Source organism: Petaurus breviceps, unplaced genomic scaffold, assembly GCF_028583685.1.
Source record: "Petaurus breviceps papuanus isolate PSGF00001 unplaced genomic scaffold, PetGlider_PUasm1.0 138, whole genome shotgun sequence".
Lineage (NCBI taxonomy): Eukaryota > Metazoa > Chordata > Mammalia > Diprotodontia > Petauridae > Petaurus > Petaurus breviceps.
Genome location: NW_027185694.1, coordinates 13,076,005 through 13,090,132, shown reverse-complemented (window position 1 = coordinate 13,090,132; position 14,128 = coordinate 13,076,005). Strand labels below are relative to the sequence as shown.

Below are 14,128 nucleotides of genomic sequence, written 5' to 3'. Positions count from 1 at the left end.
AGTTCTAGAAAAATTATTGTAATCAAATGGACCATCTTTTAGAATTTTGAAGTGACTGTGCCTATGTAACCAATCTTAATTTTCTCTACTAATGGAGCTTATACACAAATCCTATTCACAGCTCTTAGTTTTATTTCTCCCCTAGCTCTTATGAAAGCTGATACCTGTAGCTAAATTGATTAATCTTAAATTGAACCTTTGCCTTCCCCAGATCCTTTGTTAGATGCCAAGAACAAAGAAATCATCTAGAGAAAATGTATATTAGAATGCTATGAAGCAAAGGGGGACTTTAATAACTGTATAAGTTGGCTCTGATTGTGTATGGGTTTCTGGGTAAAATTCAAATGATAGTAATAGAAAAAATATGGATATGAATAACTTAAGTATAATGTGTTTTTTTTATTTCAGACAATGCAGATGTTGCTTTAGTTAATTTTTATGCTGACTGGTAAGTAATAGTTTTGCTTTTATGAATATTAATATTTTTTATGTTTCAAAATTGAATTTTTTTCTGGTACAAAAGAGTGGGAAATCTTTTTTTCTCCCCAATTTAGAACCATTTATATATAAGAAAAGGGCAAGGGAACACATGCCAATAAAAACAGTTTAGTGAATTGTTGCTTTGGGGAGGGAGAAAAATATCTTCTACTTCTCCACTTTTCATTTAATAAGTAGCACAAAACTTTATTTGATAACATAGCAGCAAATAGAAAGTATATTCTGATTCCTCTTGGCCAGCTTAAGAGAGAAAGGGAGGTGAGGGGGAGGATAAAGAAAAGGAGTGATGAGAAAGAAGAGGAAGAAATAAGAAAAATGGAGAATAGGAGGAAATGTATGGGGAGGATTACCCTCTCACGCTCAGATTTCTAAAAGATATAGCACAAGGGAAGCTTTAGCTGCTTTTAAAAGCCTCATTACGTGACAAAATATCTTCCCTGAGTTCTTTATTCTTTATCTATGTATGATTTAGTTTTTATGGTATAGAGGGTTAAAAGACAAGGGAAAATCATAACTATAATTTCTATAGTGTGCCTTATAGTTTATGAAGTGTTTTTCTCACACCTTTACAGTTAACTAAGAAGTACAGACACCTCCATTTTAAAGATGAGGAAACTGAAGGTCAGAGAAGTTAGGTGACTTGCTTGCAAAGATGCATAGCAGAGGCAAGCATGTTCTCAGACCAGCTTCCATAGTCCTGGAGTAATAGAACAGAATTTAATTGTGTAGTAGGGCTAATGATCATCTGGTATTCCCACTCCTTTGTTTTAAATGTTTATTGATGCTTTCATTTTTATATTGTCTTAATTTCTGAATGAGACGGCTAGGTGGCTTAGTGGATAGAATGCTAGGCCTAGAGTCAGGAAGACCTGAGTTCAAATATGGTCTCAGACACTTAACTGTCTGACCCTAGGAACATCACTTAACTTCTGTTTGCTTTAATCTATTGGAGAGTAAATGGTAGGCTACTGCAGGATCTTTGCCAAGAAAACCCCATTGACAGTTTGGCTCCAGAATCAGGAGTCAGGAGTCAGACATGACTGAATGACTGAACAACAGTTTCTGAATATATCCCTGCCTCCTTCCCTGACCAATAAGTGAGTCATTCCTTGAATGAAAAATCCTTTATCTGGCACTTATTGTGTGCCAAGGGCTATGCTAATAACCATTAGAGATACAGATAAAAATGTAAATAATTTTGGTTTTTAGGGATTTTATCTTTTAATTGGGAGAGATAGCACACATTGGAGGTTTCAGCAGCAGGGGGGATGGTAAGGCCTAAGGGTTCAGTGGGTGCATTGGCAGATCAAGTGACAGTGCCTGAATATCTGGAGGGCATTAGCATTAGGGTGGATGGTAAGGCCCAGAGACCCCCCCTTCTTATTGCAAGGATTATAGTTGATGAATCACTGCTCATTGCAGTATTTTTCGAGTTTAAAGCTTTTTGTTTGGGTACACACAAACATGCACACATGCACCCACATACACACACACATTTTTTTTCATGATATGTGGTAGGCACTTTTTATACAAATATATCTATCTAAAATAGATTGCTTTTCTTTTGTGCTAATTGACAAGTATGGAGATGAAACCAACAAGCTTGAGTTGGTCTAATATAGTAATTTGATTCATGAATGATCTGTAATTTCTTTCACTGTATCAGCAGATATTGGTGCACATATCTGCTCACATTAGACTTATTATATAAATCCTAGGGAGTTATGTCTGGGCCTGATAGAGGTTAGGAGGCTTGGCATAGGCTCACACAGCTAGTGAGGGTTAGAGGTAGAATCTGAACTCATCTTTTTTGAAATCTATGCCTAGCTTCTATAATTCTGGTCAGATTTCTATTGTAAAGATAACTGAACAGATATATTAAAATCTTAGTATCACAGTGATAACCAAGCACTTTCCTAAAAGCCTTAGTTTCAGTTTTATAGGTAATACTGAATGTCCCATCACAAGAGTATCAACCAGACTTCTCTTTCAGTGCAACTCTAAAAGATCTTTAGGTATATATTCATTCTGTAAGAAAAACAATCTAGGGGCGGCTAGGTGGCTCAGTGAACAGAGCACTGGCCCTGGAGTCAGGAGGACCTGAGTTCAAATCCGGCCTCAGACACTTAACACTTAGTAGTCATGCGACCCTGGACAAGTCACTTAACCCCAATTGCCCTGCCTTCCCCCTCCAAAAAAAAAAAAAAGAAAAAAACAATCTAAATCCTCATTCTTATATACTTTAGTCTTTTAATTCCTTTTGAAAAATACCAGTGGTTTTACTTTATTTGAAAACTATCACATTGTAAATAAATTAATAGTATATTATTTTCAACATGAATAAACTCACAGTGAGTATTAGTAACTATAATAAAATCTGAATACTTTGTTTTTCCATTTTAATTTGTATCTTCACTGTGAATAGGTGTCGATTCAGCCAGATGTTGCACCCAATCTTTGAGGAAGCCTCCAATGTCATTAAGGAAGAATATCCAAATAAGAATCAAGTAGTATTTGCCCGAGTAGATTGTGATCAGCACTGTAAGTACTCATTGATATTGTTAGTGGCAGGGATCATCTTATTCATTTTAAATGCTTTGTTACAGCTTGTTTGAAGTGGTGTACCAGAAAGAATTTTGTGACCTTTTCCAAGATGATGGTTATTGTTAATGTTTAATCTTGAGAAATTATTACCTCAAGCCTTACTTTTATCTTTGTGAAGTATTAAATTGTGATACAGTTGGATTAGTTTTATTTATATATATATATATATATATATATATATATATATATATATTGGATGAGGAAGAGGGAGAACTGGTTGCAAATCTGAAATAGCAAGGTTTTAATTAGAGCAGTAATACTAAAATGTATTCATATTTAAAAATAGATTTTAAGCTGGGTATGAATAATGATCAGACTTCTGGTGTCTTTAGAAACATCTTAAAGATTGACCACAATAGAGATTTTTTTTTTGTTTGCTTATTTTGGAAAGATCTGTGATTTGATCTGTATAGGCAACTCCCAGTGAGGAAAAACCCTCCACTAGATGCAGATCAGCTCCTGCTCAGAAACTTGATCCTTTTGGAGAGTTCTCTGAGGGCACTGAAAGGCTAAGTGAATTATGTGACCAGGGTTTGTCACAGGCAGGACTGGAATCAGCATCTTCTGACATCAAGTCCAGCTCTCTCCCCATGATTCCCTAGCTGCCTCATCTGTTATAGTTATTTAAATTTTTTTTTAAAAATCAGAGTCATTAGTTATTTGATTTGATTTAATGGATTATTAATCACTGTGGCGCTTTATAAATGTCTTTAGAAGCTCAATTGTCTGATTACTGTTATCAGTTGAGCACATATATTACCACTGAACACCCTTCTTGACGTGGGTCATGTTCCAGTGCATAAGAGCATTCCTGTCAGCTTCCACAGCCATCTGGCTAAGAAGTAAGCATCATTGATGGAAGTCGTGCCTTCATATTAGAGCTCATTCCTAGGAGTTCAGTGTCTACCTCACTGCTTGTTGATGCCTCCCACTCTCCTTTTCTTCTTTTTTCTCTGTTCTCTACTCATTTGTGGAAAGGATTAGAAATAAAAATACTAGACTTACAGAATTTCTCAAACTTTCTATTCAGCATTCTCCCTCACACAAGCTAGTAACTCATTCCTAATCTAAATAGTTAAGCACAAAGATAGAGCCTCTAGCAGAGATAGTTCATGGAAGTACAGACAGGGCTCTCCATCTCACCTCACATCTTCACCTCAAAGACTTTATGAGGGCAGATGGACCACAAACTCTTAGTTTTGGAGTTTGTGGGTTATCTCTGGGTACTAGTGTACATATCAATAAACTTTGTGTTATAAAATCAGAAATCATATTTTCATACCTAGAGTTCCTAGGAAAAAAGTCTCCTTCTAGACAATCAAAAATCCTCTGTTGTATGTTGGAGAGGTACAGTTGTTCTTAAAGAATGCTGACATCAGTGTCCACAATTGCCAGGGTTTCTTGTTTTGAGGTTTGTGTTATGCATCTGCTAAGTCTTGTATAGATGACATTTCTTCCATTAGAGACTTATAACTTCAAGTTTCTAGTCATAACTTCTGTTGATGGAAGTGACACCTAATATATTTTCTTTAGAAAATAAGCCCCAGGGCTTAGCACCATGCCTGGCACATAGTAGGAGCTTAAGAAATGCTTGCTAACTTGCTTTTCCCCCCAGCTATGAGAAATTTGTTTAAAAAAAATGGATGCTATGGTAACTGATGAGTTGGTTGATGTTTTCTCCATCCCTTTTGATCATCTCTAGCTCTGTTGCTGGTTTTGGAGTTGCTTTTGCGTGAATCCAGAATGACAGAGCCACCTGTAGCAGGGGTGCTAGTGATCCTGTATTCTTCCAGTTAGGATGAAGGGTGGTCCAGGCAGTGTGCAAGGTGAATACTTACCATACCACCCTTTAGGACAAGATGTTTTCATGTATTTGTGGTGATATTTTTAAAAATTATATTTTTCAACTATTTGCCTATAAAACAATGGTCAGAAACTTCTTTAGTTCTAAGACAGGAGCAGTGCTTATGGATGCTATTGTCAGAAGCTCAGTGTAATGAAGCATTTCCTAAGAATTAGATCTGTCAAAAGTAGACTTAGATTCCTCCAGAGGTAGTGTATTCTTTTTCACAGAGTTGTCGGAAGATGGATTATCATTTTTCTGCATTGGTTTAGAGGGGTTTCTATTCCATCCAGGCAGAAAGATTAGGTTAGATGGCCTCTTAGATTCCTTCAGGGGCTGCTAGGTGGCGCCATAGTGCACAGAGTGCTGGACCCATAGTCAGGCTGACTCATCTTCCTGAGTTCAAATATGCTTTGTGACCCTGGGCAAGTCCTTTAACCCTGTTTGCTTAAGTTTCCTCATGTGTAAAATGAGCTGGAGAAGAAAATGTTAAACCACTCCAGTATCTTTGTACCTGAAATGGGTCACTAAGAGCTGGACACGACTGAAAAAGTTTCTTCTCACTCTGAGATTCTGGCCTCTGAAATCCCATCTATAACTCTAAGAGTCTATGATTGTTTAAATTTATATTTTCTTCTTAGCTAGGTTGAGCATTTTTCAAATAATTATTTATAGTAATTTGTCAGAGATTAGATTTTTGTCTCTTAAGTATTATTATCAGTTCTTTATCACTTAATGACTTTTTTTTTTAAACTGAAACGCGAGAGCATAGAATTTAAAGGTGAAAACTTCCCTCGAGATCATCAGGTTTAACTCCCTCCTTTCCTAATGGAAAATGGAGACTCTGAGAGGTAAAATAGGTGACTAACATCATCCTAGGGATGTCTGCTTGGTTATTTCATTTCTGACCTTGAAAATGTTTCTGCTATAGAAAGAAAACCAAAGGTCTCTCCCCTAGTCACAGATTCCATGTGGTTTCCTTCTAGTGGGCGACTGCCATGTCACTTGACATTTTTACAGAATAAGGCTTCTTTCTTTCAGTGGACTTATTTACTGTATGTGTTCTTTTTTCTTATCCTACGTTTAAAGATAATGTTTTGGTGCAATATTCTTTGCCACAAGCACCACTCCAAACAAACCCCACTAAAAAGCATATTGCTTAAGCAAAACTGCCCAGTGGTGTTTGTCAGCGATTTGGGGGAATTGAGTATGAGGTATGGCCATAAAGTCATGTCTTCATTTTCCTCATACAGTCATTCCATAATGTATCTATCCAGACAAATCACTTAGGACTCCTTACTCCTAATCTAGTCTCTTTTTTCCTACTATATCAAACCTGTCGTTTTTGCCTTCAGAGTCAGCTGCCAAAAACTTCTACCTTTTTTTCCCTAATACTCCTGTATTTATCCATATCCCTTTGATGATAATAATAGCAGTAGCTCTATTATATGTGTAGTTTAAGAAATAGGACAGGAATATTGTGAATAACTATTATTTGTGCTACATTTTAAAAATCTTTGCTTTGATCCTTCTGTCCTTGGCTACCACACCATATCTTTCTTCCCTTCCACTTTTGAAAACTTATTTCAAATTCTTAGGTGGTTACTTAGTGGCCTAATGATCTTGGGCTAATCATTTACTTTCTTCTGACCTCGGTGTTCTCATATGCTAGGTGAGGGGGGTGAACTAGATCAGGGGTTCTTCATTTTTTTTTGTTTAGTGGACTCCCTTTCTCAGAATGATGTTTTTTAAATTAATAAAATACATAACATTATAAAGGAGATCAATTACATTGAAACATAGTTAAATCAAAGTATGTATTTTTAAAGTTTATGCTCTTGAGGCTAACAACCCTTAATGGATCAAAAATTCATGATTGAACATAGTGCTTTAGAATTTATTGTGAACATCAGCTTGGTGAGGTAGGTGATGCAAGTATTATCCCAGTGGTGCTTTTTTTTTAAAGGTCAGAGAGCCGCAGGGAGGTGGAGGTCCTGCAGTGAGTAAGTAGCAGAGCTAGTCTGGTGTTCCCACTGTACCTCTATTTCTTGCTCCTCAGATCTTCCCTAGAAACTTATGTTAGCAGAACACTGTGGAGCAAGAGGTATTAAATACTTCATTGGTTTTATAGAAGCTCGAGTTGCATTGATTTATATTCAAAGAAAACTTCAGGGCTCCTCTTCTTACTGAAGTCAAGTCCAAGGGTGAATTAGTCTGATAGATCGGGAATAGCCCTGGGATTAGTCAGAGAAGTTGAGTTCAAACCCTGACTCTTCTGTTGGTGACATTGGAGAGAAAAGTCCATTCAACTCTCAGTTACTTCTCTAACACTTGTCCTCCTATGAATTCCTTATACTAGAATTATATGGTTATACTGGACAGGGGAAGGAGGCCATTGGAGGAATCTAGGTAGAGTCCCGGAGTTTTTGTGGAACACATCAAAAACCATACAGTTAGCAGTTTGTGTGCATACTGCCTGTTGCAAATGTTTCTGCTTTAAGTAATAAGGCAACTATAATTGACCAAGTCCTGTGAAATCCCTGTAAGGTCTGAACTATCTGCACTTAGCCATTTTATGTTAATGGTGGCTACCCTGAAATTATAGATTTTAAATCTGAAGAGAGGTATTTGATCAGATTGATATTTTATATAGAGGAGACTTTAACTAGTTGGTAGACAAAAATTCCCTTAGGCTAGCATATCATTTAACTCTTTCCCTAAACTGTGTATTGTACTGCAAGGGTTAAAGTGAGATCAAATAGAGTTACCTTCAGAAAAGCTTGAGATGGTGGGAAAAAGAGTCAAAGGCTTTTCCCTTTAGGGGGAAAAAATCTTTCTCCACTTTTTTGTCAATGAGTGGTTACATTTAAAGAGAGAACCAGCTAGTAGGTTTATATGGAAGGGGGACCCATGAAGGGAAGATATTTCCTTCTGCCAGAAAGTGTTTTTATATAATAAAAGTAATTAATTTTATGTTATTGCCTGGGGTGACTCCTGATGTTTGATGAAAGGGATTCTCACTCTTCCTTCTTAATAGGGAACCCTTACATGTTTTTTAGTTACAGTTGTGATCTGGATCTGCTTAGCTACCAATGAAATTTAGAAGAAGGGATCTATGCGTTTGAAGATTGTAATAAAGAATACACATAACTATGAAACAAAGAGAAAAGTAAAATGTTGAAAAGCAGACTCTATCCATTCTTCCTTCTCAACTTGCTTTTCTTTATTCCTGCTCACTCTTCCATCCCTGCTATTGAAATCTTTCTTTTAAAGGATCAGTTCAAATGCCTTCTTCTCTAAGAAGCCTTTCATGATCCCTGCAGATTCTAATGTTCCTTTCGTGCTTCCTTTTCTTCTCCTTTTAAACAATTCTTTGTGTGTAGGTCTTTCTTCTCTACCACGTTAGAAGTGCCTTGGGGAAAGTAAAATTTTATTTGTTTTTATATCCCTTGCAAGATCTATTAGAGTGTTGGACCTAGAGTCAGGAAGATCTGAGTTCAGCTTTGGTCTTAGATACTTGCTAGCTGTTATGAACCTGGTCAAATCATTTAACCTCTGTTTGCCTCAGTTTTTCTCAATTATAAAATGGGGATAATAATGGCACCTACTTTGCAAAGTTGTTGTGAGGATCAAATGAGGTAATATTTTGTCAAGTTCTTAGCACAGTATGTGGCATTCAAGTAGTCACTTAATAAGTATTTATTTCCTTCTTTCCTATCAGATTGTTAGCACACTGAAGGCAGGACTTGAGTTTTCTCTAAACTTTGTACTTACACTGTGTTATACACACAGTAGACACTGAATAAATGTTAATTGACTTGAATTTTGATAAGACAAAGGCTTAACATACCTATTCTCTTAATATGACTGAAGCAGTTTTTTTTTAACTTTTCTATTTTCTTAGCTGAAATAGCCCAAAGATATAGGATAAGCAAATATCCTACCCTAAAACTGTTCCGGAATGGTATGATGATGAAGAGAGAATACAGGGGTCAGAGATCAGTGACAGCAATAGCGGATTACATCAGGCAACAAAAAAGTGACCCTATTCAAGAAGTTCATGACTTGGAAGAAATCAAATTTCTTGATGTAAGTTCCTGAAGCAACTTTGTTCAGTATCTATCTTGTAAAAAAAAACTTCATTACAATAGAAATCTTATAACAACAACAACAAAAAACCAAAACCCCAAACAAATTACAGTTCTTTAGTCAATATCTTCTTTTTTAAAAATTCACTTCAACATTTCAACAATTCACTTTTTATTCACTTCAACAAATCAAAAGTGACTGCTCTTAAAGCTTGTTATAGGATTAAATTTATTATAATAGAATTTTATCTGTACTGATTTGACTTCTTGAATTACATTTTGAAATAGAGGCTATCATTTTGCCGAATGAAAAATCGTTGATTAGAATGTACAGAGTACATTTAAATCTGACTTATTTGAGTTTATTGAGGGGAGTGGGGAGGAAGGTATAAGTCTATTAAAAGAAGTTCAGATTTTTTCCCCCATGCATATGACTCAAGCTAGGTTAATCAAAGAGATGGTATAGAAAAAGCATCTAAGAATCTAAGTCTAAAATCTTGTGTTTACATCTTGACTCTACTACTTGCTACCTGTATGACTTTGGCAAAGTCACTTATTAAATTTTCTGAAGTTTCTTTATTTGTAAAAAACAAAACAAAACAAAGGGAACTGGGTCCTCTATGCTCTAAGACTGCTTTTTGCTCTCAAGTCAATGGTCCTAGGAGAAGTTATTTTTATTTGTATCTTATATAGTTATTTTATGAATTTGCTTTAATGAGAGTAACTTGTAATAATTTTTTATCACTTATTTTCATGTAAGTATTTATTTGAAATGGTACTTGAAAGCAATTTATCCTTTTAAATATTTTGAATATTTTCCCCTCTTTGCCCCAATTTACCTTCAAATTCATTTTTTTCCACCATAAATTGTGCCAGGGTCAGTAGATAAGTGTTTAAGTACTTATTACATGAGCTTGTAGTCAACCCACCCTTTTTTAGATCATCATAAATGTTAAATTTGTGTAGTTCTGCTCAATAAATTGGGTTTTATATATTAAAATGCAAAGTTTTATTTTTTAATATAGTTTAAATTTTAAATGCAAAAAAAGACTTGCTAATTAAACATTAAAAATTACTTTTTGGCCTTTCAAAATAAAATGCTGAAAATAAATTTTAATGATTTGCTGATTGTCTTTAACCAAGCATTTTTTCATATTATGAGTGTTAAGTGTTTGGAGCTGAATTTATATTTGGAAACATGAGTAACAGCTATAGCTCTTTAGATACCTGAAGAAGGAATATATAGTGTCATGTTAATACAGTATGGGATAGGGTGGAGAACATCATATGTAAAGATCATTATGTGCATGCTTTGTTTTATATTTGCAGCGCAGTAAAAGAACAATCATTGGATATTTTGAACAAAAGGACTCAGACAACTATAGAACCTTTGAAAGAGTAGCAAATATTTTGCATGATGATTGTGTCTTCTTTTCTGCATTTGGGTAAGTTGATTAATGTTGGTATTATATTATTTTTTTTTTTTTTTGCTCAAATGACTTCATAGCTCCCATCTTTCTCTGGGACTTTGTAATATGACTTACTATTAATTTTAACCACTGTTGAAGGGCATTATTATGTATATGTAACATAGTTGCTTTTTCCTGGAGCCCCACAGTGACTTGGACCTTTATTGCTTTTAGGTAATGCCAAGAGTGCATCTAAGTATCCTGCCTAACTAAGGTCTTAGAGGGATGGGATCAGAGGGTAACTGGGGTCCCACAGTGATGGAAAAATTGAGGGTGGATACTAGAAGTCCTTAATGGGTAAGGCAAGGTAATGTCCAGAGAAAGGGATAATAGGCACCCCTCAGACTGGAAAAGTTAAAAATTAAAGCCTTACAGTTAGAGGAGTACACAGCAGCTCCATGATGGGAGCAACTTAAAGCCAGAGAGCTCAGCTAGAAGTTGCTAAGACAAAGGAACCAGGGTAGCAAACCAGACAGATAGAGGACAAACTGACAAATAATTGACAGTTGAAATTCTCAATACTGTTGACTATGCTACTGTATTAAAGGGCATGCTCTCTAGTGTGAAGTTAATACATTACTAGACAGCATGATTACAAGGATTGCTAAACTGCTGCATAGTTTTGATTTTATTATTGCTATTGTCAATAATCATCACCAAGATTCAGCCCCCGTAACCCTGAAGATCCAACATGTATATCACCACTCTCTCCTTTGTACTGTTAAAACTTATTATCATGGTTTTCCATAAGACCTGATACAACCTTGCATACTGTTGCAAGATATGAAAGAATTTGAAGTCTAGGCCATCCTAAACTCCAGTTTCCTCTAGAGATACAGTTAACTCATGGACAGAAAAGAGTGTGGCACAAAACATTAGCCATACCTGGGAGCTGGTCAGCTATATTTGTACTGTCTGATTAGTCAGGGCTTTCTATCCTTGCTACCTTACTTAACCAGACCTTCTCCCTCCAATATAACAAACAAAGATTACCTCCAGGGCAACACCATCTAAAAAGGCCTGGTTTATACTGTTTTAAGGAGATGCACAATGAGAAAGTTCTAATCCACCTTCCTCTTTGGGGAGAAATCTATGATCTTTGCTCAGCCTCGCCTTACTTTCAGGTCTCAACTGAACATGTTTACTACAATTCCATTCTTCCCAACCCTTTGCCTCCCTTGTTTCCTTTCTGTGTTCTCTCCTCTACCCCATCCTGATCCAGCAAGATAATCTGACCTTTTCTTAAGATTTCTCAAACTTATACCTCTTAGTCCTAGTCCCTTCTTTTTCTAACAAAGCATTTGTCTACCTTGCCCTACTTAACACCTGGGTAATAGATCTTAAACTCCTTGTTTTTGTTCTTGCATTCCCAGTATTTGGTGATCTGATCTTATACACTGAACTCCTAGCAATAAAGATTCTTGTAAAGTCCTTTAGGTAATCTCAGTTAGAGTTGGCCCATCACAGGCAGTAGCTGAGAAAATTTGTAAAAATTCTTTAAAACAATAGTATTCAACTAGATACCTTCTAAGCTCCCGTCTAATGCTAAATCTATGATCCTATGATCTTTTGATGATAAACAGACCCCAAATTCTAAAGTCATATAACACAAATATTAAATACAGGAGTGGCTACATGGCACAGTGAATAGAGCACTGGCCCTGGAGTCAGGAGGACCTGAGTTCAAATTCAGCCCCAAACACTTAACACAAAAACTAGCCATGTGACTTTGGGCAAGTCACTTTACCCCAATTGCCCTCCAAAAAGCGAAAAAAAAAAACCCCAACTATTAAATATATCCTTTTCAGATCATGATGCAATAAAAATTACATGTTATAAAGAACCATCAAAAGATAGACTTTAAATTAATTGGAAACTAAATAATCTAATCCTAAAAAATGAGTGAGTCAAATACCAAATCATAGATGCAATCAATAACTTTGCCCAAGAGAATGACAACAATGAGACAACATACCAAAACTTATTGGGTGTAGCCAAAATGATTCTTAGGGGAAATTTTATATCTCTAGATGCTACATGAATGAAACAGAGAAAGAAGAGATCAATGAATTGGGCATGCACCTAAAAAAGATAGAAAAAGAACAAATTAAAAATCTCCAATTAAATACCAGATTAGAAATTCTGAAAATCAAAGGAGAGATTAATAAAATTGAAGTTAAAAAAACTATTGAACTAATAAAATAAGAGCTGGTTTTATGGGGGAAAAACAATAAAATAGATAAATCTTTGATTAATTTAATTAAAAAAGAGATAGAAGAAAACCAAATTACCAGTATCAAAAATGAAAAGGGTGAATTTACTACCAATGAAGAGGAAATTAAAGCAATAATTAGGAGGAATTTTGCACAACTCTGTGCAAGAAATCTGACAACCTAAGTGAAATGAATATTTACAGTAATGTAAATTGCCAAGATTAACAAAAGAGTAAATAAAATTCTTAACCCCCTTTTAGAAAAAGAAATCAATCCAATAAACTCCCTAAGAAAAAAATCTCCAGAGCCAGATGGCTTTATAAGTGAATTCTACCAAACATTTAAAGAACAATTAATTCCAATACCATGTGAATTATTTGGAAAAATAGGTGGAGTCCTGCCAAGTTCTTTTTATGATACAAATATGCTGATACGTAACCTAGGAAGAGCCAAAACAGAGAAGGAAAATTATAGACCAATTTCCCTAATGAATATAGATTCAGAAAATTTAAATAAAATATTAGCTAAGAGATTGTAGCAATTTATCATAACACTATGACCAGGTTTATACCAGGAATGTAGTACTGGTTCAGTATTAGGAAAACTGTCTGTATAATTGACCAATATCAATAACAAAATGAACAGAAATCATATGATTATTTCAGTACATGCAGAAAAAAACTTTTGACAAAATACAACACCCATTCCTGTTAAAAACACCGGAGAGGCAAGATGACGAAGTAGACACAGGACTTCCCCACAACTTTGGCTTCCACCTCCACCAATACATATAAAAAATGACTCTAAACAAATTTTACAGCTATAGAACCCACAAAGTGACAGAGAGAAATAAATCTCCTGCTGAAGGCAGGCCAGCAGGAAGGTTCTATCGCACCAAGCTGGGAGCCCAACCCAACCCCACGTGAGCCATGGTTTTGGCCCCAGGGCAGCCCTCACCAGCAGCAGCCAGAGCAGACTTCAGGAGAGTGAAGCACCAGCAGCTGTGGCAGTTTCCAGACTTCTCAACCCACAAATGCCAAAGACAAAGTAAAAGGTCAGTGTGGAACTCTGTTGGAACAGGGGTGGACAGAAGAATATGACCCCTGCAGCTGGGGTGAGAAGCAGTGGTGGCACAGCAGCTGCAGCCGCTGCCTCATGGCTGCCTCAGTAGCTCCTGGCCTGCAGATCCCAGGGGGACCAAGTGACCATTCAGAGGGTAATTGCTCTTGCTTTGACCTGCTTAGATCTGTATGTTGGTCTTGGGTGGCGGTCCTGGGGTGAGGAGTGCTAGCATGGCAGAGCTTGTCGAGGCTGTGGAGAGGCAGTCCTCACAGTTCTGGGGCTTGTGCCTAGAAGAAGCTCTGACAACAGTTGCACAAAACCCCAGTAATTTGGGACACAGCACTCTCCACT

The 14,128-nt window shown here is 36.2% G+C and overlaps 1 protein-coding gene across 1 annotated transcript in view; it reads left to right on the top strand.

Annotated features, from left to right (window-relative positions):
- The window catches only part of ERP44 (endoplasmic reticulum protein 44), a 124,560-nt gene that overhangs the window by 51,701 nt on the left and 58,731 nt on the right, over nt 1–14,128 (top strand). Inside the window, exons 3-6 of the mRNA XM_069105853.1 lie at nt 409–448; nt 2,924–3,039; nt 8,850–9,034; nt 10,363–10,478. Of these exons, the coding sequence (XP_068961954.1) occupies nt 409–448; nt 2,924–3,039; nt 8,850–9,034; nt 10,363–10,478 (457 nt within the window). The remainder of the gene's footprint in view (nt 1–408; nt 449–2,923; nt 3,040–8,849; nt 9,035–10,362; nt 10,479–14,128) is intronic.